Source organism: Microcaecilia unicolor, chromosome 2 (assembly GCF_901765095.1).
Source record: "Microcaecilia unicolor chromosome 2, aMicUni1.1, whole genome shotgun sequence".
Classification (NCBI taxonomy): Eukaryota; Metazoa; Chordata; class Amphibia; order Gymnophiona; family Siphonopidae; genus Microcaecilia; species Microcaecilia unicolor.
The window spans coordinates 151,819,525-151,844,631 of NC_044032.1; the positions used below are offsets into that span (position 1 = coordinate 151,819,525).

General features: G+C 43.8%; 1 protein-coding gene across 2 annotated transcripts in view; it reads left to right on the top strand.

Moving 5' to 3' along the window:
* Positions 1-25,107, top strand: part of CAST (calpastatin) — a 228,364-nt gene that overhangs the window by 13,163 nt on the left and 190,094 nt on the right. For both annotated transcript variants that reach the window (XM_030193407.1, XM_030193408.1), the window contains one exon: positions 17,659-17,724. In XM_030193407.1, the coding sequence (XP_030049267.1) occupies positions 17,659-17,724 (66 nt within the window). The remainder of the gene's footprint in view (positions 1-17,658; positions 17,725-25,107) is intronic.

Consider the following 25,107-nt stretch of genomic DNA (forward strand, 5'->3'; position numbering starts at 1 on the left):
TTTAATTACCTCCGTCAAAGCGCGCGCCATTTAAAGCCCTGCTGCGTGCTGGCCGTCTCCAGGCTTCCCCTGCTTGCTTCGGATGATGTTCGTGCCTTAGTCCCGCCTTCATTTTGACGTCATTTCCTTTTTTCGCGAAGGCGGGACTAAGGCACGAACATCATCCGAAGCAAGCAGGGGAAGCCTGGAGACGGCCAGCACGCAGCAGGGCTTTAAATGGCGCGCGCTTCGACGGAGGTAATTAAAAAAAGACGGAGGGGAGTGGGAGGGGAGGGTGGGAGCGAAGGACATGGTTGGATATGCTTCGGAGCGGCAGGGGAGGTAAGCATGGCCTGTGATGGCGCCCTCCTGCCATGCTTACCTCCCGCAATGGAGCCGGCTCGCTCCCAACAACAACCGGCTCACAAGAGCTGTCAAAATTTAACAAGCGGCTCTTGTGAGCCGGTGCAAGCCGGCTCCAGCACACCACTGGTGTTATTCTATAAAGGTTATGCTCCTAGGTGAAGGTTCTTGAGATTTTGATAATTAAACTCACCAATGATGATCATTGGAACACTTCCCCTCTTAGAACGGCCCTCATAAGTATATAATTGGACCTCGTACTTTTAAATATTAAAACTTTGTTGTATACATACATACATAAGACTGATGTGCAAAAGTCATTTACCTGGGTAACTGAGCTGCTGGAAAACTGCCCACCCTCTGGATAAAAGTATGGGTTGATGGGTCTTTTAGTTTGTGTGGCTATAGGATCTATTGTTTTGCTTTGACTGCATCTGTTCATTGCCCTGCTCCCCCCTCCCCCAAAGCTGCTGCCCTAGACAATGGCCTAGTCTTCCTGGTAGTTAGGCTGGCCCTGTCTTGAAATCAGGGTGTATGTAATATATATTTTAGCAGGCACTTGATTAATATTTTCTTTGTAGCCCTTTGAGCATATGTGTGGGCTGCTTTAAAATAGTGTAGTTGAGTCCTGATCTGACTTCACTTAGGGCTGCAGCTCCTTGAGGGGTACCAGGTCCATTTTACCTATGTATTTGATTACTTGTCTTTTTGAAAGATTATCACCCAAGCATATTACGTAAATAATAAGTGCGACACAAAGAGGTGGGAGGTAGTTTGGGATAAAGGTACCAAAACCTAGGTACATACACCCTATGTATGCATGGGTTTGGCCAACTAAGATGCGAGTTGTTCCGGAAGGCAGGGTTTGGTTGGGGAAAACCACACATCATAAAATTTCCTAGAATCTATCTTGTGGCATCATGTCGTGAAAAATATGGGTCCCCATACAGTTGATCAAAGACTTTCCACAGGAAGGCCAGTTGTGTTATAGGGGTTCACTGACATAAAATCTCAGTGAAGGCATAGAGTTCCTCAAAAGAAATTGTCCAGTTGTCATCTTGGAGCTGACTCCTTGCTTATATAGAAGATGATAGTTTCATCAATTAGCAACCACCATAAAATCAACAATATCAATTCAGTTAAAGACAGATGTATTTGGTTTAGTTTCAGAATTTTGGAATGTTTTCATTGAGAACTGCATTGCTTGCAACAAGTCAGGAGAAAACATGATAGTTAATGAACAGCTTTATCATGTACATAGTAGGCAAATCTGATAAATTTGGAATCAAATTCTGGCTTGCAGCAGTTGCTGAAAACAAGTACCTTTTGAACAGCTTGTCATACTTAAGTAAAGGCAGTTACCAACCTGAGATCAGTCTCTATCATAATATTATGAACGAATTGTGTTCAAAATCTGTACCCTGGTCCATAAAATCGTTCACGGTGAGGCCCCGGTATATAAGTCAGACCTCTTAGACTTACCAACCAGGAACACAAAAAGGTCAGCAGGCACATTCCTGAATCTCCACTACCCCAGTTGCAAAGGACTTAAATATAAATCAACATATGCATCCAGCTTTTCCTATATTAGCACGCAACTATGGAATGCATTACCAAATGCCATAAAAACAACGCACGACCTAACAATCTTCCAAAAATTACTAAAAACCAACCTGTTCAAAAAGGCATACCTCAATGATCCATCCTAAATACCAGACAACAAAACTCTTCCAGAACTAGACAAAACCGAACTCTCTATACCTGACTGCTTCAGTAACTCTATCACTAACGAACGTTAACACACTACCACCTTATTTCTCACGCCGAAATGAACTGATTATCTAATTTAATCTATAATTTACTCTACCATCTATGTACTTAATGCAATACTACTTTGTATTTCTCATTCCGTAAATGGCGATCGCCACTACGGCATAATGTAAGCCACAATGAGCCTGCAAAAAGGTGGGAAAATGTGGAATACAAATGCAACAAATAAAATAAATTTATTGTCCTTGAGTTACTGGACCCTTTCTTGAACAAGGGAAGAGTACTACTGACAGTTTTTTACTTCAGTGAAACTAGCCAAGAAGTTGAAGACTGAGAGTCTAAGCATTGTGAGCACAGTGATAGCGTTCATGAAGAGAGGTTTCACCATTGGCCAAATCTCCCAAGCAAATCTCTACAACACTATGGTGATTGCAATTTCACTATTTACCAAGGAAAGGTAAACAAAAATGTTTTTACTGAGCACCCTCTATCCATGTGGCCACATTGGAACTGACAGAAAGAAGATACTTGAGATAGTAGCTTTACAACAAGACAAAATTGGGGGTCAACACTTTGAATCAAATGGTTTGAAATTATTTCACAGAACCGGGAAGCTGTACATGGCCACTCCAGATTTTCCACAACATCCTTGATCTGGCTGCAATCAGCGCAACAATATTGTACAATACTGGGCAAAAAGATAAGTTGATGTGAGTTTATCCTTCAGTTAGTTTTAGAGCTTCAGCAGCATCACATAACCTTGAAAAAGCATAGGCCAGGGGCATCTGTTGACCAAGAAGAGCCTGGGGGAGTAGCAAATGATGCAAGTTCCAGATTGTGAAGTGCTTGTGTATAGGAAATGTGCTCAGTGAGGTACCAAGGGCAGGACAGTGGAGGTGGTCCACCCTGTGTGCATGCTACAAGGTGGTGCGGGGAGCAGCTGCACAGCTGTTGGCTCAGCTGGTTCCCCTTTCCCTCTGATGTTACTTCTTGTTCTGGGGCAGGGAACCGGCAGCCGGCCGTGCGACTGCTCTCTGCACCCCCAGGAGGTAAGAGCGATGCACTTGGGGAAGGGGGAGGTGATTCACAGAGGGTGTGGTTCACTGGGGAGGGGGCACAGCGGCAGTCCGCCCCGGGTGGCAGCTGACCTAGGAACACCACTGAGCACTGAGTGTAGTGGAAATTTCCATAATTGTATGAAAAATGAATTAGCAATGAGTTACAATGAATGAACTTTGATTTTCATTTTATAAATATCAAATTTTCTTTAATACTTTTTAGTAACTGTAAGATATATCACTTATTTTTACATAAGAAGCAATTTTAATTTAGGGTCAAAATGACTTCATTAACCATTCTAGGTAGGGAAAGTGTTATTAGTTCTAGTATTAAAGATAGTAATAGAGGATAAATAATCTCCATGCAAGGATTCCATGCCTGCATCAAACAAGGTTAGACTTTATATAAATAATTTATATTTACAACACACATACTGTAAAAATACTAGAGGTGTCGTCAAAATACTACCCCAGGTTTGATCATTATTTAGGTACTAACTTTTGGATTTCATACTGGAATCAGTGTGGGATACTTAAGTTGGTGAATTGGTAGCATGGTGAATTAGAAGGCTGTGAGAAGAGCCGTTTGCTTCCAGACGATAATCCTGGCATAGTCGAGAGTACCAGAGGACAGAAGCTGCTCCTGTGAAGACCTGCTGATTTTAAGTGGGCCTGAAGTTGTACAGGTATGGCCAGGAAGTGGATGAGACATTGTTTGTCTCAGAACCATCCTGTGTGACTCATACCCCTACTTTGTTCCATCAGATGCCATCGCCAAGCCAACACCTTTCATACCGAATGGCATTGACATCTTGGTTTGATCATTGTACGTGACAGACAACTAATTTTGCCTTTCAACACCCTTCATCGAAGTCAGTGACCTTACTCCTGCATCATTTGCTGTTAGTCAAAACTGACATTAGCCATGACTGGATTTGCCTGTTATTGTGCAACAGTATAAATACAACAGTCTTTCTTTTTGCTTAGAAACAGTAGGAGCTTTCTCACTGGTAAATGAGCAGTTGGAAATATGTGATGATGGGGACACCAATAATCCATTATGTGAATAGCCTAGAGATGTGAAGGGTAGAAGCCCCCTCCCCTCTTTTTTTTGTGCACAGGACAAATCACTTAGGGTCCTGTTTACAAGGCACGCTAGTGTTCATTAGCGTGCACTAAAACGTAGCACATGCTGGGTAGGCACCCACAATATTCCTATGGGCGCCTACACAGCGCGCACTAATTTTTAACGCATGCTAACAAACACTAGCGAGCCTTTGTAAACAGGGCCGTTAATGTTGGGCTTAAAAGTTTAATATGATTTGGGGGCCACTATAACAAAGCATGTTATCGGTAATGCAAGCGTTAGCGCAAGCGGTTAATGCACGTAATGAAAATCCTTGCTCAAGAATCAATGAGATGCAAAAGGACTCATGGTCTATTATCGCGAGCAAGTACGTACATTTAAAATGTGGAAAATATAACACTGATCCCTCTAACTAAAAAAATTTAACTACATCTCCGAGGTGGTATTTTCATTACTATCTGTATTGATAGGCACACTTTATTTATTATAATCAATCAAATGTGTAATGAACAAACAACATATAATAACCAAGCTCAATAACAAAGTTGGAATTACATTTTTACTGTTATCTTGAAACTCTATACTAGCCCTGTAATCCCAGGACAAGAGACCATGTTTCCCATAGCCTCCCATCCTTTTGAACTTCATGCATGTACTTTAATCTCTGTTGTAACCGGCACTGTTACCTCTAGGCTGAACAAAAATCCTCCACCTATGGTCCTGCCCAGTGGCATAGCCATGGGAGGCCACGGGGTCCTGGGTCCACCCCCAAATTGGCTCTGGTGCCCCCAGTTTGGCTGGCAGGGGTCCCCAAACCCAACCCCCACCAACTGAAGTGTTTATCTGTCCCGCGCTGGTCTGACACTTGCCTCCTCTCCTATTTCCAGTCGCGCCGTGCATACTCTCATTTTAATGAAACTGAGCATGCTCACGCATGTTCTGCAGCACTCCAGGGAACCTGCCTGACCTAACAATTGAAAACACAGTGTTGAAGCACCACCCCCCACTGGCAGCAGTGCAGTTGGAAGACTCTGCACAGCTTAAAGGGAACAATGGTTAACAGGGGCTTCCTTTGTATCTCATTAACTTGACAGTACACACATCAATGGACAGTGTTAATGCAGTTAGGTACTTCCACCTATTTATCAATAGGCTACTTGCGGAACACCATCTGCCACCAATATGACTGTAATATCACCTTTTAACAAGTTATCCCTGTTCCAGCTAGTAAATGCCCTTACTCTAGCCCTTATGGCTACAGATATCAGTGTTGAAAGGTCATACTGATATTGCACAGCTGCATGAAGAATTGTAGTGCTTTCAGTGAAATAACATAGTTAGTGATGTCACAAAGTGACCATTCTGCCCACCAAGATTCTTCCACTTTGGGTGGATGAGCGTATAAATTTCTGTAAGTCCAGCACCAGTTCCACACCCCTCTATCATAGCAAGCTGATGTGGGAAAAGAATGAAAACAAGGTTGTGCCTGACTAGTAGTGAATTCAGAAAATTTGAAAGATACTGAGCACCAATCATTAGGGATGGACAATCATTAACAATGATAGAAGAAATGTCAATGACATTTCCTTTGTTTCCTGTTGTTGGCAAATGACAGTGAGTAGAAAAATACACATGTGCTTTTATAAGGGAACCTGACCCCTAGCGTAGTACTGCAAGACTACCGCTAGGGGGTGCTGGAGCCATTTTGATTCCTGCACTGGCTAGGACATGAGTGACTGGGGGTCTAGATTGGGGAACCAGGATAGCACAGGTGAGCCCTTCAGATGCTAGCTAAGATCGTTTTGGCCTGATGCTCTCGGGATGGAGGAATAATGCTGCTGGCAAGGTGGCTTACAACAAGCAGCCATGTGAATCAGTAATCTACAATACTGAGCTACCATCAGTTGCTGACTCCCATAGTAAAACATGGTCCAGTAAAAGCCTGACTTCTGTTTCTCCTTGATAACTACCCCCCAAGGTGGTTATTTTAGAAGCTCTATTCACAATGTATATATTTAAATATTCATACCTCTAAAACCTTCCCAGGCACAAATCCACTTCTATGGCACTATTAAATGTTCTTTTATGTTGTGAAGGATCTTCAGAATGAATGCAACAAGACTGCTTAACAGACAGTTTTCAGGGAGTCAGGTGCAAATCGTCATTGATCCTATGAAGTGTGTTTTTTTGTGTTGATCATTTTTTTAGTGCTCTATTCTCAGAAAAATAGCATTTTTTCAAAAACTTATTTTTTTTTCAACAACAGCCCATTTCTTAGCTTCAACAGTGCATATTCTAACTGCTAAAAAAGCGAAATTCCTGATTACTGAGTACCTCAGTACTCCCATAATTTATTTCTTACCAAAGTTCATAAGGATATGGAGCAGCCACCAGGCCGCCCTATTGTAGCCTTGAGAAATTCCATTTTGGAACCTCTGTCCCAATTTCTAGATTATTTTTTGAAGCCTTTTGCATCTCAGGTTCCTTCCTTTTTACAGGATACCACCGATTTTTTTTTAAAATGTCTGCAATTGGTTGAACTTGCAGAGGAATCTATTTTTGTCACGATAGATGTGACGTCACAGAGGAGGCCTTAGCTTTGATGACGGAAATCTTGAATAAGCGGCCTGCTCCACAACGTATCTCTACTGAATTTTTGATTGCTTTGGCAGAATTAGTCATTAGGTTCCTGACTCCTTTTGTACTGCTGCCATTTAAGTGAATGAATGTATTTAGTATAGCACTGTTGAAGCTAAGAAATGGACTGTTGTTGAAAAATCAGAAGTTTTTGAAAAAAATGCGATTTTTCTGAGAATAGAGCACTAAAAAATGATCAACACAAAAAAAACATACTTCATAGGATCAATGATGATTTGCACCTGACTGCCTGAAAACTGTCTGTTAAGCAGTCTTGTCACATTAATTCTGAAGATCCTTCACAACATAAAAGCACATCTAATAGTGCCATGGAAGTGGATTTGTGCCTGAGAAGGTTTAAGAGGTATCAGTATATGATAATCCCTGCATGGTCATAAGTAGAATTGTCCAAATCTTTGTGATATATTTAAATACTGACATTTACACATGTATATTGAATATACATTGAAAGCCCCATTTGAGAAAGCCAGTATTTACACATATAAATGTGAAATACGTGCATATGACAAGGGGCTGAGATTTGGGTAGGACCAAGTATTCCTAATCCAGAAAGGGAATGCACGTCTCTGATCACCAAGATCGATGTTGGGATTCACAGCTGCTCCCAGGCACATATAGGTTTTCTAAACGTTCTAGTTTCGGACAGTGTTTGTGTCCTTTCCTAAAATGCTACCAGAATTAGACACATCCCAACCTGGATGTCTCAATTCCAATTTCTATGTTCTAACTAAAATGTTCTGAGATGAAGCATCCTTGCCAGTGCTTATGCAGCTTCCTCTTTTCTTCATTGAGGTCCGCTTTTTTTTTTTTTTTGGTTTGTTTGTTTTGAAAATATGCTATTATGGCACTAATAACCTCTTTTAACTCACCCTTTAACTATGCCAACTGTCGTTTTGCCTTCCTTCTGTTTTTTAATTCATGGAATCACTGTTCCCTCTAAGCTGAGTGGGAGTCCTCCAACTTCATTGCTGCCAGTGGGGGGCATTGCTTCAATATTGTGTTTTCCATTGCTAGGTCAGGCAGGTTCCCTGGAGTTCTGCAGAACTTACTACTGCAGTGATACCTTGGTTTTCGTTGGTAATCCGTCCGAAAACAATCGGCGAAATCCAAAACCAACGAAAACCGAGACAATAAGAAAGTACAGTAGACGGCGATTTTGAAGTTGCAGCAGTTACGTCACTTGTGCTACTGGCGCTGTCAAGTACCACCAGGAAGGAGATTTTATGCCATTCCTGGGATTTGGCAAGCCTGTCTTGATGGATCTGCAGCCAGCTGAAGACGAAATCCAAGGTGACAGACGAAAACCGAGACAAATTTTTTGATGAAAAAAACGACGAAAACCGAAAACGACAAAATCCGAAGGCGACGAAAACTGAGGTTTTACTGTACTACTACTTATCATTTCTATAGCACCAGGGCCGTGCCGACACGGTAAGCGAGGTAAGCATGGCAGGAGGGCGCCATCCTCTGGGGGGCGCCCCGCCGCACCATGCTTACCTCGCCCTCTTCTCCCCAGATCCTTGTCCTTTTTTTTTTGTTTGTTTGTTTAAATTTACCTCTCCGGCGCGTGGCAGCGTAGCGTTAGTGAGGAGGCGGCGCTCCCCCGCCCCGACGTGTCAGTCTCTTCCCTTCGCTCGGTTTCGCCTTCTTCTGACGTCAGAAATGACGTCAGAAGAAGGCGGGACACTGAGCGAAGGGAAGAAGACACGTCGGGGCGGGGGAGCGCCGCCTCCTTCTCACTAACGCTACGCTGCCGCGCGCCGGAGAGGTAAATTTAAACAAAAAGGAAAAGGATCTGGGGAGAAGAGGGCGGGTAGTGTAGCGATCGTTTTCGGGGGGGGGGGGGCGCGGCGGGGCCAACTGCAGGGGGGCGCCGGAGACCCTAGGCACGGCCCTGTATAGCACTACCAGACGTATGCAGCACTGTACACTTGAACATGCAGAGACTGTCCCTGGGTGGTGGTTCAATATTGTGTTTTTAATGGCTAGAGACAGGCAAGTTCCCTGTACAGCTTGCCTGTCCCTCAGTATTGAAAATGTGATAGTGAAACAGCATCACCCCCTGGCAAGACTGTAGGTGGAGAAACCCCACTCAGCTTAGAGGGAACAGTGCATAGAATACATCTGGTCTGGGCTTCTGAGATGGTGTTTTTAAATAATGAATTCCAAGGAGTAGAGGATGACATATGACTTCAAGCATTTAGGAGAACTCATCTTTTTTTTTTAAAAGCACCAGAACTGACCTGATGTTGGTCCGTGTTTTGGCGGAGATTACCGCCTGCATTAGGGGTCAAATACAAATTGCTCTGGATGACAATGCTCTTGTGTATGGTGTTAAGGGAGGAAAGGCTGCTGGGAAGCAGACAAATGCACATAAATCACAGTATACTGTAACTCCGTGACAAAGCAGAACTGCTACTCTCCTGAACACTGTCAGACAGAAAGGTGCAAAAAAGGATTTGAGTTCTCTTAAACACTTGAAGTCATGTGTCATCCTCTACTCCTTTGAATTTGTTCTGATCTATGTAGAGGTTTTCTCTTGTTTTTAAATAATGTCCATGCCTGGGTGTAAAGACAGTTCATCACCGCAGCAGTTCATTACTGAGCCAGATAAACAAGTAACACTTCACCATGCCCAGGGCTTCTAGGTGCTTTTGGGCTAAGATCAGGTGACCCTCAGGGAGAGGAATGCTGGCTTCGGCCTAACCCCTGATAAGCCTTTTCTTGGCTGGGAGGTGCGTAGTGGCGGTGCCCAGTGCTCCCACCAGCTGCCTTCAGAGAATGGAAAAAGGACCCAAATGAAGAAAATAAGAAGCAACATAAGCACTGGCTAGTCATTTGCAAAGCATTAATAAAGAAGGCTAAAAGAGAATATGAAGAGAAACTTGCTGCAGAGGCTACAACTCACAGTAACAACTTTTTCAGGTACATCAGAAGCAGAAAGCCTGCGAAGGAATCCGTGGGGGGCGCTCAAGGAGGACAAGGCCATAGCGGAGAAACTGAATGAATTCTTTGCTTCTGTCTTTATGGAAGAAGATATAAGAGATCTGCCTGTACTGGAAATGGTTTTCAAGGGTGATGATGCGGAGGAACTGAAAGAAATCTCGGTGAACCTGGAAGATGTACTGAGCCAAACTGACAAATTAAAGAGTAGTAAATCACCTGGACTGGATGGCATATATCCAAGGGTACTCAAAGAACTCAAGCATGAAATTGCTGATCTGCTGTTAGTAATATGTAACCTGTCATTAAAGTCGTCTGTAGTACCTGAAGATTGGAGGGTGGCCAATGGGATGCCAATTTTTAAAAAGTGTTCTAGGGGTGATCCGGGAAATTATAAACCAGTAAGCCTGATGTCGGTGCTGGGCAAAATAGTGGAGAGAAACTCCTTTATATGGTGTGAAGCCCCGCCCAGTGCATCCTAGGATGTACTGGGCAGAGCTGGGCACCACCATTTTCAAGGCGGCGCTGCTGGAAAAGGAGGGAGTGTACCTTCCTCCTCCAACAAATGTACGAGTGATGCTAGACCCCACAGGTTTTAGGAGGGGTTGATTAGCAGCCCACTGAGCTACCAGGGCTTTTTGGGGGAGGATGCGAGGGGGGGTTAGGGGGGCTGGAGACCCACTGGATCTCCAGTCCCCCTGAACTTGGGTTTGGGGGGACTGGAGGTCTGCTGGACCTCCAGCCCCCGTGTCGCTGGCTGCGGGTTTGGTCAGGGCACAGGCCATGCTGTTTAGGGTCTGGTGGTCCCACAGACCTCCAGCCCCTGTGTTTGACAGGTCTGGACTTTTGACAGCCCAGACCTGTCAAACAAGTGCGGGAGGATTTGCTCAGGCACAATCCTCCCACACTTTACCCTATGATCAGAGATAGCGTGCATAAATTTGCATGCTGTTATCTCTGATCCTGTGGGCGGTAAAGCCCTGCGCTGTTCCAGCGCTATTTTTAGAGTGCTGTTTGGAACAGCGCAGGGCTTTCAATCATCTGGGCATTAGTAAAGCTCTGGTGGTCCAATGGCCTCTTCAGGGCAGGAACGAACTCCACTCGTTTTTGCCTCATGCTGCTGCTCCAATCCACATGGCTGCCTAGACTTTCCGTGGCAGCCTCGCAACACTGAAACGGGAGATACTGGCAGTCATTTTCCGATTGGAACTAGCACGGGCAAAGGACTTGCTCTTGCCTATGTTGGCTCTGCCCATACTGATTCCAATCGGAAAATGTCTACTGGGACCTCCCGCAGCATTCTCACTAGGCTGCTGCGGAAAAGTCTCGGCAGCCATTTGGATTGGAGCAGCAAACAGGGCAGGAATAATGGGGTTTGTTCCTGTCCCTAAAGAGGCCACTAGATCACCAGGGCTTCACTAAGGTAGGCCCACGAGGGCTACGGGTGGTTGAGCAGGAAGGGGGGACGGGAGATGTTTAGTTTCAGACGAAAATGCATCTTTAGTGAAAGCCCCTGACCTGCCCATGGCCACAACCCCTTTTAAATTGTGTGCTAAAGATTACTTGTGAATCTTTATAGAATAGCACTTAGCAAGTTGTTCGCACCAATCCAATTATTGGTGCTAATCAGTTTGTTAACCAATTCAGTTGTGTTTGATTCTCAAAATAACGTACAAGTTTGTGCATATAAATTTACACTCCATTTATATAATTAGGCTGTTAGGCTTTTGGTTGAGAGGAGAGGGGTCTCTCGTAGCTGGAGATTATGAACTACAGTTCTGTTAAATAAACCCTCCCCCTCCCCGCCCCCCCCCCCCCCCCCCCCCCCCCACTGGAATTGCTAAGAGATCATAAAGAGCTAGAGGTATTGAGTCTTGCAAGTAGCAAAATATCCCTCTGAAGCAGGAAGGCTCTGCCAGATTTTGAGCCTTGGCTAAGGGGTGCCTAGAGCAGAGAATCCCCCAGGAGGAAGGGCTGCAGAGAGTGAGAAGTGTCTGGGGCAGAGGAAGGGCTACAGTGGCTGAGAGGTAGATGGAACTTTGGACAGCTTAGGCAGAGCTGTGGGGTCATGTAACCCAGTGGATCTTGGAAGCAGAAACCCCTCCCAGGGAGAGGCAGAGGGAGGTCCAGCAGGGGAGCCACAGCCCCTCCAGGTGAGAGGGAGGTCCAGCAGCTGAGAGCTAGCATAGCCATGGCTTCAGGATGGGTGACCAGTGAAAGGGGTGGAGCTCAGGGTTCAGACAACAGAGTGGTGGTGGCACCACAGATCCTCCCAGGACTTCTAGTAGGTACCAGTTGAATTCTGCCCTCAAGGTGAGACTTGAAGTACAATGGAGAATGGGGAGGGCAACTAGTAATGAGATGTGGGGGAGATACAAGTGCTCCTTATGTAGCTGGCAATGTTATATTGAGATTGGTACCTCAGGTTATCTCAATAATTCTCTGATGCTCTGTAGCAGAGTTGTCCAACCTCGGTCCTTGAGGGCCGCAATCCATTTGGATTTTCAGGATTTCTTCAATGAATATGCATGAGATCTATTTGCAAGCAAATAGATCTCATACATATTCATTGAGGAAATCCTGAAAACACAACCTGGCGAGGGCTGAGGTTGTATACCCCTGCTCTATAGGGATATATAAGAAATTCTTGCTGTTCTTTGGATGGGTGTGCCTCAAGGAGTTTAACACCTTAACTGTTTAAGTGCACTATTGGTATTTGCTATGAATTTACAGTTGTTTAAGTTAAATAATCTGGTGGTGGAGATGAAAACGGTAACGGAATTCAAACATGCGTGGGATAAACACAAAGGAATCCTGTTTAGAAGGAATGGTTCCGTGGAATCTTAGCGGAGATTGGGTGGCGATGCCGGTAACTGGAAACAAAACGGGAGCTGGCCAGACTTCTACGGTCTACGCCCTGATCGTGACTGAATAGATAGGGATGGGCTGGAGTGTAAATTTTAAGGGGCTTCGATGTTAGCTTCAAAACTTAGTACAAGAACAGTACTGGGCAGACTTCTACAGTCTGTGCCCTGAGAAAGGCAAGGACAAATCAAACTCAGGTATACATATAAAGTATCACATACCATGTAAAATGAGTTTATCTTGTTGGGCAGACTGGATGGACCGTACAGGTCTTTATCTGCCGTCACTTACTATGTTAAACACTGCCAGCCAGTCTTATTCACAGTCACATTTGTGTTTCGTTTTCCTTGGGGGAGGGGAGAGAGAAAAATCTGACCTGTCAACAACCCTCTCTCTCAGGTGGAGACAACAGAGACAAAATATTCAAGTATCAACGGAGCCTGCCCAAGTGGTGCTCTTGCTAGGTCGGACCCGGACCCAGGAACAGCCACGTGTGTAATTGCTATTACAGAATATTTGCATAAATAATAATTTCCGCATGTAACTTGAGGCACAAGCACTTATGCCAGCCTAACTAATGTCAGTTTCAGATGTAACTGATGGTATTCTGTAACCTGTGTGCCCATGACCTGCCAATAGCCCTCCCATGTCAACACTCACTTGAAGTTGCACACTATGGACTAGATTCTGTATATCACACCTAAAAATTTGGCGCCGAAATGAAATTTGCATAAGCCTAAATTTCTGTGTGGTATATAGAATATGCCGAGTGGCCATGATGGCGCTTAACTCTAGGCACGGCCTTGTGTAATTGCTATACTGCTGGATTCTGTTCTAGATATATCAAAAGCCACAGTATTATCTATGTGTGTTACTCATTTTAGCTTTATTAAAACACGTTTATGGGAAGGGCATTGCGGAGGACAGGAATAAGGGTAGAAGGTATTAGGAAGTATCTACTGTGTCAGCACTTAAGTACATAAGTAATGCCACACTGGGAAAAGACCAAGGGTCCATCGAGCCCAGCATCCTGTCCACGACAGCGGCCAATCCAGGCCAAGGGCACCTGGTAAGCTTCCCAAACGTACAAACATTCTATACATGTTATTCCTGGAATTGTGGATTTTTCCCAAGTCCATTTAGTAGCGGTTTATGGACTTGGCCTTTAGAAAACCGTCTAACCCCTTTTTAAACGCTGCCAAGCTAACCGCCTTCACCACGTTCTCCGGCAATGAATTCCAGAGTTTAATTATGCGTTGGGTGAAGAAAAATTTTCTCTGATTTGTTTTATGATTTATGGTTTTCAGCGTCCATGGAAAATGAATTGCGGTTTTACGTGGAGTAGTAAAATGAAATGGAACAAGTGGCATGCAAAACAGTTTTGAACAATGAATTAGAGCAGAATTTGCATACAAATTGTCTTCAAGGTTCAATCGGTGCACATGCATCTGAATATTTTACAGTATAGTGTTCGTGCTGCCCTTTAAAAAAATGTCTGAGGCAGTGAGGAAAAGCATTCAGTAGCTTGGCTTTCTGGCAGCTGAGGTGGGCTTCGTTGAACTTATGAATGTACCAGTGCCATCCCGCAGCTTAGGTAACTTTGTTGTACAGAAAATCTTTGTGAATCCATCGTGCCAGAGAACGATCAGTTAATTTTGTGCGTTCCTGCTATGGATTGAGAGAATTGGTTAATTCTGTGCCTTCCTGCTATGTGTTGTGAGAATAATCAGTTAATTATGTGCCTTCCTGCTATGGGTCGAGAGAATGATCAGTTAATTCTGTGCCTTCCTGCTATGGGTCGTGAGAATAATCAGTTAATTATGTGCCTTCCTGCTATGGGTCGAGAGAATGATCAGTTAATTCTGTGCCTTCCTGCTATGGGTCGTGAGAATAATCAGTTAATTATGTGCCTTCCTGCTATGGGTCGAGAGAATGATCAGTTAATTCTGTGCCTTCCTGCTATGGGTCGAGAGAATGATCACTTAATTCTGTGCCTTCCTGCTATGGGTCGAGAGAATGATCACTTAATTCTGTGCCTGCTATGGGTCGAGAGAATGATCAGTTAATTCTGTGTTTTCCTGCTGTGGGTCAAGAGAATAATCAGTTAATTCTGTGCCTTCCTGCTAGGGGTCCAGAGGTTTGTGTGGTAGGTTGTGTTGCATTCTTTTGGCATGATGTGGTAGATATCTCAAGTGCGTCTCTTAAACCCAGACACCTTCACCTCATTTCTGTTCATTTATTTAAAGTTGCTTTCAGCTGAACATCTAACACCTTTTTATTGGACTAACTTCATGATCAGAAATTTTGTCACCTTATATCTGTCAACAAAAATGGAAAAACTAAGAAATCTGAATACTTATAGGACTCAAATAGTCTTGTAGAACATTTCACTCTAGAGCACATGTTAGACCTGCTTTTTTTTCTGTTTATTTTTTAGCCATACTGGCGTTTGGCCAAACATCTGTTAAAATTCTGTTTGCTGTACACTGCTTTTGAATATTTGTCCTAGAGGACTCAGAAAAGTCATGTTTGTAAAGCTGATACATTGGATGTGACTTACACTAAAATACAGTTCTTTAACAAGGAATGGAGGGACTTTTCTATTTTATTCATCCTAGGCATCGATTTAACTATTCTATAGTACAGACGGCATACCTTCCCATTTCATAAAGAAAATTTTGGCTGCCATATGTAGCATTCATTACACATTAGAGCATACTTGACCCCTTTCTGAAGGCTCCTGGTGCTTTTTGTTGCATTTTGGCCTTTCTCTGTACTTTGAACCCTCTCTGTACTGCTATATTACACTAAAATACAGTCAATATTGTTTTTTTTTTTAACCAAGCATTGTTGGCCTGTGTATTTCTGGCTCTGGCAGCCACTGAGCACATGTTGCCTCATCTTATTCAGCTAGGATTACATGCAGTGGTAGAGAGCAGAGCGTGACCAGCTCATGAAAGGGCAATGTCTTTTGTTGCACTATCAAGAAAAAAAGAGAAATCTTGTTTTTATCCAGTCCAAAAGTTTAAAATATGTGGACATTTCAACTAAAGAACTTTGGCAGATGGTATCTTTGTAAATCATCTCAAGCACATTAATTTACAGGGAGTGGTAAATCTCCCTTGCAAAACCTATACATGTAAGACTGCAGGATAAAAAGACAACGTATAAAATATAGCACACTTTTTAACATGAGGTAACTGAAAATTTGCATTTACGAGTTACTTGGGCAAATGGACTCCCTCCCTAGTTTTCTGTTCAGGAAGATTGGAGTACATGACTGTCTCATTCCCTTTATCAGTTTCACATTTTAAACAATATTATGACATGCTATCAAATTCTCACTCTTCAGTAAATAGTCCTCTAAGTCTTCTCCCAGTTATTGATTAATCCAGGGCTGGTGCTAGGGTCTCTGGCGCTCCCCTGCAAACTATCAGTCCAGCATCTCCTTTCTCTTTTCTCCTTCCCCCCTTCTCCCACCCCACCCCCCTTTTTCAGCCCAGTGCCTCATATGTAGATCACCTCGCTTCGCCAAAGCAACTCCTCTTCTATATAGCCTACACTGGTTACCAATAAAAGATAGAATATCTTTCAAGTTCTGTGTTTTTATTCACCAAATTCTATATGGTTCTGCTCCATCATAAATGCACAATCTCATTGAATTACCCCCACATAATGCCGTATCATAATCCAGAGAATATCTCATTCTGCATTTCCCTATTTGTAGGAATGTAATCTATAAAACAATTCACAATGCCAGTTTTTCATATCAAGGTACTAAAATTTGGAATTCTCTACCAAAACCAAATGCACAGATGATTACCTATCCTTCAGAAGCCTACTGAAAACTTATTTTTTTCAATTTAGCCTTTCGGAAAACAAAGAATTCTATTTGAACATTATCCATTCATACAATTAATTTCACTTCTTCCCTCCCTAATCCTATCTAGCCCTAATTGTACCCAAATTTATTAATCGTCTCTTCTTTGTTTACAAACTTAATTATGATTTAATCTTCTTCTCTATCCATCTACCCTTAAGAACAGTTGCATCCAGGTTAATTCACCACATGTGTTATATTTGTTTTACATAGTCAATGTTATAGTATTATTTATTGTACTTTATAATCTGTTTATGTAATTTTTAATATTTATCATTCATTTAATTGTTTGTTATGTAAGCCACATTGAACCTGAGTCACTCTCAGGCTAATGTGGGGTAAAAATGCCATAAATAAATCAGCAGTGTGCGTTCTTTCAAAAGAGAACACACAGGTCACAAAGAGGGGAATTCTATATATGGCACCTTAAAAATCAGTGCCGTAAAACCACACAGTTAGCATGATTCTATAAACCACGCCTAAAGTTATGCGTAGTTTATAAAATACGCTCATGCACGTTCTTGCAATTAAAATTTAGGTGTGCTCATTTAGGTCGCCTAAAACCAGGCCTAAGCACCTGCAACTAAGTTAGGCGCGTATAGTTTTTTGAAAAGCCCACAACCTGCCCATTCCACGCCCTTGGCCACACTCCCTTTTCGATTGTACACATAGTTTTATAGAATAGAAAGTTGTGAGTTAAATCTAATTAAAGCCAATTAGTGTCGCTAATTGGTTAAGTACTAATTATCAGTGCTGACTGGCTTGTTAATTGAGTTGCGGCCAAATTAGCGTACACAATTTAAGGCGCCATATATAGAATTTGGGGGAAAGAGCACATACTCTTAAGAATATTGCTCCGGTGATGACATAAGCAAAACAACCCCAAACAAAACAAACATTTCCAGAAACAACGCAAAGCAAAAACTTTCTGGTTGCCTAATAATTACTGGCCTCTTGTGTATTATGAAAAAAAGCTAATTCTAAAATAAGATTTAGTCAACTTTAGATCCAATGATAAAACAAATGTCCAACTTATTTATTGTTTTTATTTTCAGCATGGAGATAAAAAGGCTGGTGGTACCTCGAAACCAGGGGAGAAGAAGGAACCTGAAGCAGCAGAGGTAATTATACATTCTGGGACTAATTTGCCCCCTGTTTACAAAGCCATGCGGCAATGCAGACACAGCCCATTCAAAGTGAATGGGTTGTGTCGGCATTACCACACCGGCAGCCAGTAGCACAGTTTTGTAAACGGGGGTTGATAAGGAGGTGCGCAGTTTTAGGAAAGAGGAAGGTGTGTAAATAGCAGTATTCTAGTCACTTATACATGCTACGGAGAGAATTCTGTAAACAGCACCGAACCTTGGGTGCCAAAATAATTCAGTGCTAAGTGCTATTCTGTATAGGATACATGTCTTATACAGAATAGCGTTTGATCCTGTGCTTAATATTTAAACACCAGACTTGCGTCTGCTAAACCCAGCTGTAAATGCCGTCTTCTTCCCCCACCCCCCTTTTACAAAGCCAAAAGGCAATGCTGACACAGCCCATTCACTTTGTATGGGCTGTGTCGGCATTACCTCATTGGCAGCCGCTAGTGTGACTTGGTAAAAGGGGGGATTTGTTAGCCATACCCTAAGATATTAGCTGTTGATGTTACTGCTAGACAGAATGCAGGTTGTGATCAAGGAAACCAATCCACTGGAGATGTGAAGTAAAGAAATCAAAGGCAAGTGTGGAGGAATCAGTCACAAGGATGGAGGGCAAAGCACAGCCAGGTGAAAGGATGGCATATTTGATGAATTTATGTTGTTTTTGATATACCACATATCAAAAGACAAAATATCTAGGTGGTTTTCAATCATAATATCTGCATGCATGTTTAAAAGCTCCCCCTCCCCCCACTCAGCAGTCTTTGTCATCTATCACTGAATGATATGTTGGCAGTATCCTAACAAAGCACCATCTTTCTCTCAACGTTCAACACGAGGTCTATAAAATACTGAGTGGAGTGGAACGGGTAGAGGTGAATCACTTGTTTACTGTTTCCAAAAATACTAGAACTAGGGGTACACAATGAAGCTAGTAAGTAGTAAATTTAAAACAAACCGGAGAAATATTTCTTCACTCAACGTGTAATTGAACTCTGGAATTTTTTGCCAGAGAATGTGGTAAAAGCAGTTAGCTTAGCAGGGTTTTGAAAAACGTTGGCTAATTTCCTAAAAGAAAAGTTCATAAGCTATTATTATAATAGACGGGAAATTCCACTTCTTATTTCTAGGATAAGCAGCATAAAATCTGTTTTACTATTCTGGGATCTTGCCAGTTACTTGTGACCTGGAATGGCCACAGTTGGAAACAGGATACTGGGCTTGATGGAGCTTCAGTCTGTCCCAGTGTTGCAATTCTTATGTTCTTAACCTCCTTTAATTTCTTCATGGATACATAAGAGATGAAGGCAGTTGCAGACGGTTAAAACAGATGCAAAACTTTTACAGCTGGGGAATTGTATTTTGTTTTGTTTTGTTTTTTTGTTCGTTGTTGTTTTTAATTCAGTTTAATACAGTTTTTATATTCCTAATTTTCTGACCTCAGCCAGTAGTTTAACAACAAAAGAAAAATACATAAAAACTGAAATGACCCAGTTACAACTGTAGTCAGCCTCTCTTTTGAGGATGAGGGTAGCCCCAGAGGTCCTGCATAAAAGGGAATAATGGTACTGGAAAACCAACAAAGAAAAGCGGACTACAAATTTACCAGTGCAAGACTAAAGAAAGGGTCATGGTGGATCCAGAGCGGTGAAAATGTCAGGACCTACGCAGAAGTGAATAAAATAAAGGGAAAAGCATAGCTGTAGACCTCTAGTCTGCAGACGCACCAGGCAAGAAAGAGGGGGGCTCTTTCCTGCCCAGAAGAGGTCACTAGACCACCAGGGCACCACACTAAAGTAAAGGAGGGGAGGATAGGATGCCCATCCACCCGCCAGCCTGCCCATTCGTCCACAAATCTGGACAAACAGGCAGGCTGGCAAAACCCGCCAGGATGCCCGGCCGTGTCCTCAAAAAGAGGACATGTCTGGGTAAAACCAGACGTATGGTAACCCTATTCACAACCTCCTTCAGCTTTTGTCTCATTTCACAATGATAAATAACTAGATGCTCCAACAACTGCAGTTGGAATTGCACACTGTCAAATTCTGCCATTATAATTTTGCCGATTTTTGCATGAGTTTTATTCAGTGGCTTAGCTACGGGTGGGCCCAGGCCCACCCACTCTCAGTCTGAGCGCCAATCAGGTGCCTTGTCTTCTTTTTTTTTTTAACATATTTTTGTGCTAAACTATAACTGTGCAGCTTCTGGCCTTGTCTTCTTATGCGCAGGTAACCCTGCACAGCCGACACATAAGAAGACAAGGCAACTGATGGTGCTCAGACTGAGGCTGGGTGGGCGTACTGCTTGTCTCACATTCAGCTACATGAAGAAAACGCCTCTAAGCTTTAGCACTCTAGCCTCCAACAAGCAAGCAGCAGGTGCCCTCCTGATTGCTTTGTGTGCTGCTTTTGGGGTCTGGAGTCAGGCTTGGGGGGACTGCTGTTGCAAGTTTAATGTTCTGCGGAGTCTGCTCTGCACAGTAGTTTGCCTCAACTTCCCTGTGGTGGCTGCTGCTGTATAGGTGCAGCTCTTCTACGCTCTAATCCTCAGTGTTTCCCGCCCCACGGTCCACGCATGGCTGTATAGCAAAATTGGCCTGGGGAACTTGTGCTGGGCAAAATTGGTACTTGGGAGCTTGCGCTGCTTTTTAAAATTTAGGTAGCTTCCCCCCCCCCCCCCCCCCCCCCAATCCCGTGCTGCTGGAGAAATCAGGAGTCAGCAGCCAGACACTGCGGCGGCATCTTCCCCCCACCCCAGTCAAGTCTATTCTTCCCGTGGCCTCCTCTCCTCTCCTCCACACCGATCAGGGCCTCATCGAGGGGCACTGCAGGTCTGCAGGGAAACGCTGCTCAGGGTCTGCACTGACCAGGTTTTTAAAAAAAAGTTGTTGTTGGGGTTTTTTTCTTTTCTTTTTTTTTATCTGGGCAGTACAGAGCCTACCAGCATGACACATAAAACTGTTTGTTTGTTTGTTTGTTTGTTTACATGTCATGCCGGTGGGCTTTTGCACTGCCCAGATTTATAATCCATGTTGCTGGACTTCTTGGTGGGGGATGGGCACTGCAGTGCCCAGAAAAGAAAAAGAACATTTTTGTTTAATGCTGGTGTGCTTCTGGGTGGAGGAGGGGGGTTGAGAAGGGCAGGGTTGATGCCAGCCTATGGTGGAGGGGGTACGGCAGGGCTGATGCCAGCCTACAGGGAAGGATGGGGGGGGGGGGGGGGTTGGGAAGGGCTCATGCCAGGCTACAGCAGGACAGTTTCAAATTTTTGGTCCTTTATTCTGTATTTGGTGAGGGTTTATCTGTGTTTATCATGTTACCAAGGTGAGAGATTCTGTTGGAATGTAGTTAGTGTGGGGATCTATAGGAGTCTGAATTGTCTGGCTTTTTCAACGGGACACGTATTGCTGTTGTGTATATTTGCTGCTTCCTTTTTAAAGGTATTGCTATTGGTCTGTTAAGTTTTCCAGCATAGGCTCTGAGAAGCTTCTTCGCAGGATTTAGTGTTACTTCACAAAGAGGAACTTTTAGTAATGAACAGCACGTGTTTTCTGCTGCAGGGCCCATAGGAATAAAATGAGTCCTATGGCAAATAACACGGGCTAATTGTTAGTAAAAGACCTCCAAAGTATCTGGCAGTGAAGGGATTTTGTGTTGGTATTATTGAGGTGCTACCAGAATTTGTATTCAGTATTTCTATGGAAAGCTGTAAGAGGAAATATTCTAGTTATGTTCTGTGTGCTACAGATTTCACAGTAGGTGGGGAAAAAATCTCAATATTGACAGTGTGAAAGTATGTGGTTTATGTTGATGCAGGACAGCTGTTGGGCAGACTATTTACTTAGAAATCCATCATCAAGTGCACTCTAAGGCATTATTTAGTAATATTCCAAGAAACACTACCCATACCTATATACATACCTCCCCCCCCCCCCCCCCCAATATTCAGCACTATTTTAACCAGTCAGCATTGACCGCTTGCCGCTTAAATAGCATTTAACTATCTAACTGCAAATATTCAGAGGGAGATAACCGGTTATCTCCACTGAATAGTCATGGTTAGCTCATAGTGGCTATAGCACGCGATATAGCTGGTTAGCGCTGATATTCAGCGTTTAAATAGGACTGCTGTTTATGCAGTACTATTTTTAATTGCTTGGAACGTAACTGGTTAGCACTGAATATTGGCTTAACGGGTTAAGTTCCGGTGGCCAAAAATGACGCCGGAAATTCAATGCTGATCGCTGGATACGGTGTGGCATTGAATTCAGTGCTGGCAGCGGGCTTTAACCTTGCTGCCTTCCGCTGGATATTAGCACCATAGTGCCCACCCATATTAGCTCTAGGCCCACGCAAAAAGTCAGGTCTGGCTACGCTACTGGTTTTATTCATTTATAGCTGAAGCTGTAGCCTCTTGCTCGCTCTTCAGCTACCCCATGTGCACTGTTAGGTAATTGGGTTGTTAGTAAAATACAATAGAAGTTGTCTTGGTGGTTCTGTCACTGTCCCTTGTTCCTGCCATTTGAAAGTTCCTAGGAGAAACTAAATTTGAATGTTATATGATTCATGTGTCATCTACTGCATTCCCTATGCCAGGGTGCAGTGGAGTTTCCTGTTTGACAACATTGTTGGAGGAATTCAAAGTATGCAGTAATATATTTGGGTTATCAACTTACTTATAGTTTTGGGTATTCAGTATCTGATGGATGAGTTCCAGATCCCTCCCTGGTTATGGAATTCCTTACAGTTTGTAGTCTTTAACAGTTGTAGCAGTCGGTTCGAGATGAATGGCACACTTGCCAGGGTAAACAGCACCTCTCTGCCACTGAATATCGCTTGTTCAGAATCCAGGAATAGATTGTTTTTGGAAGGCTTCTACTTTTCACCTGTCTGGAATCAAAAGTTCAGTCCAGAAGTTGTAGTGGTGGCTCCAGCAAGCCAATTTATAAGAATGTAAGAAGAAAATCAGTAACGCTGTTGACCACAGGATTCATCATAGGTTAAAACAAGAAAACAGCACTCCTGCATATACCATGTATGTGTTCCTGACAATGCACAGTCGTCCCAAATTTATTCATTCAGAATACCCTAACTCAGCTGGAGTACATTGTCTTGACAGTATCCACTTTTTCTCTCTCTCTCAACACTCCAGTTGTGCTTCCTTATACCCTGTAAAAGAAATGGATTATGAGACTTCTAGATGAGTTGCTGTAACCTTACAGGAGCTTTGGTGTAGGTGCAAGCCCAGGAGTTATTTAGCTGGTAGTGAAATTTCCTTCCCAAAACATAGCATGGCACCCAGAGCAATATCACCCTCAACTTTCTTCAGCTGTTTTTCCTCCCTGCTGCTTCTAGAAGTCTCGCCACATATCAATTACATCATCAATATTTAAAGTCAACAGGGATGATACCTTGATATACCACAGCTTTACATAAGATTTCCAAGACTATTCCTAAGACAGCAGGCCAGAGCCGTAGCGAAGGCGGCTGACACCCGGGGCAGGTCGCCGCTATGCACCCCCCCCCCCCAGGGTGCAGCACGGCGCCCCCCCCCCTCGGCGCACTCCCCCCCCCCCCCGGAGCGCATTCTTAATTGACGAAGAAATGAAGAAGCGAGGGGCGGGCGGGAGGACCGATCTGCCCCCGAGTCCACGTCGCTGGGAGCTGCGTCGGCTCCGTTGGTTCCTTGCTCTCTCTGCCCCGGAACAGGAAGTAACCTGTTCTGGGGCAGGGGGAGCAAGGAACCAACGGAGCCGACACCCCCCCAGTGGCGTGCACCCGTGGTGGACCGCCCCACCGCCCCCCTCCCTTCCTATGCCACTGCAGCAGGCAACTTATTCTTACTGGCTGGTCAAACATATTACTGTTAAGAACATAGTTTAGGAGTTGGCCATTGTCAGTATCTGAATTCTAGAGAGCTTGGGACAAGTACGTAGGATCTCTAAGGTAGTCATAGGGAGAGTAGATGGCATGGATGGGCAGGCTGGCTAGGTCATATGGTCTTTATCTGCCTACATTTTTCTATGTTTCCCCTGCAATGGGAATAGGAAGTATGTCCATTCTGACTGATTTGTGGGGTTTTCTTCCTTTTGGCCATGTATTTTGTTTGAAGCAATGAACTTGCTTAGAATCCCTCTGGACGGGCCCAGGGTTGGACTGATGGGTTTGTGCACGCCTTCCAGCAGGTGAAGACTGAGAAACTTCTGACTCTAGAGAGCCAATAAGAGCCCTGGCCATGTGACCCTAGCCTCAGTATTTTCTCAGTCTCCAGCAGGCGGTAGAAGGTGAGTCCATTAGTCTCTCTCTTTCTCTTTCTCTACTTTAAAAAAAAAAAAAAAACCCTTCTGTGCCTGGGGAATCCAGTATAGAGGCTAGGAAGAGAGCAATTTTTTCCTCTCCAGCCTCTGGGGTGCTAAACTCGGGGGTCCCTAACCCACTTCCTCCCCATCTCCCTTTGGTGCAGGGAAGGGCTAACCCTTTCAGTGGAAAGGTGTTTAGCCTTTGGGAGAGACAGCCACTTTCACTTTAGATTGGAAAAAAAAGCATTGTTTGTTATCTTTCCTCTCCCCCAGGCACAAACGAGCAAGCAGCTGTGTAGTGCTGCACTGATTTGTGAGCCTGCTTCAGTTCCTCTTGTCTCCTGTTTAGGAAAAAACAAACAAACCCCATGGCACAAACAAGCAAGCAGCTCCGCCATGATTGCTGATTTCTTTTCAGCTGTCTCTCTTCCTCGCGTTCAACGTCGGCTGCATTTGTAAAAAAAAGAAAAAGATAAAACTTCACAGGGGCGTGGACTGAACGACGCTATGGCAGAGAAGTTAAAGCGTTGTGCTGTGTGCCAGTGCAGGGGAGTAGGTTCACTCGGGGCGTGTAAATTTTGCACCGCGATTGCTGTACCAAAGTCGCCCCTTCCCCCGAACGCTTCGCAGGCTGCGCCTGTCTCAGTGTCCTCCCTTTCATCCGCGGAGCTGGCTGGCCTGTTGGGTGTGGCTTTGAAGTCGGCCATCTTGCCTGCAACTTCAGCCTCTGCAGCATGCGAGCTCCCATTTGCTGCATAGCCTTCAGTTCAGCGTGAGGCAGTGTCTGGAGGGACTCAGGGGGAGGGTTTTTCCCCTGAGTTTGTCCTCCAGATGTACCAGACTTTCCTCATTAAAAATATTGATTGGTAGCCTCAGATGTCATACTCAGGTCCATACTCCCCTAACAAGGCTCATATATGGTTTTAACCTCCACCTTAACAATATATCATAATGAAATCATTCATATGTTTTTTATCGCCTCAGCAGTGCACATGACCAACTTCACTCTTTTATTGGACATTCAATAGCACCCAAATCCTCACTGGCGATAATAT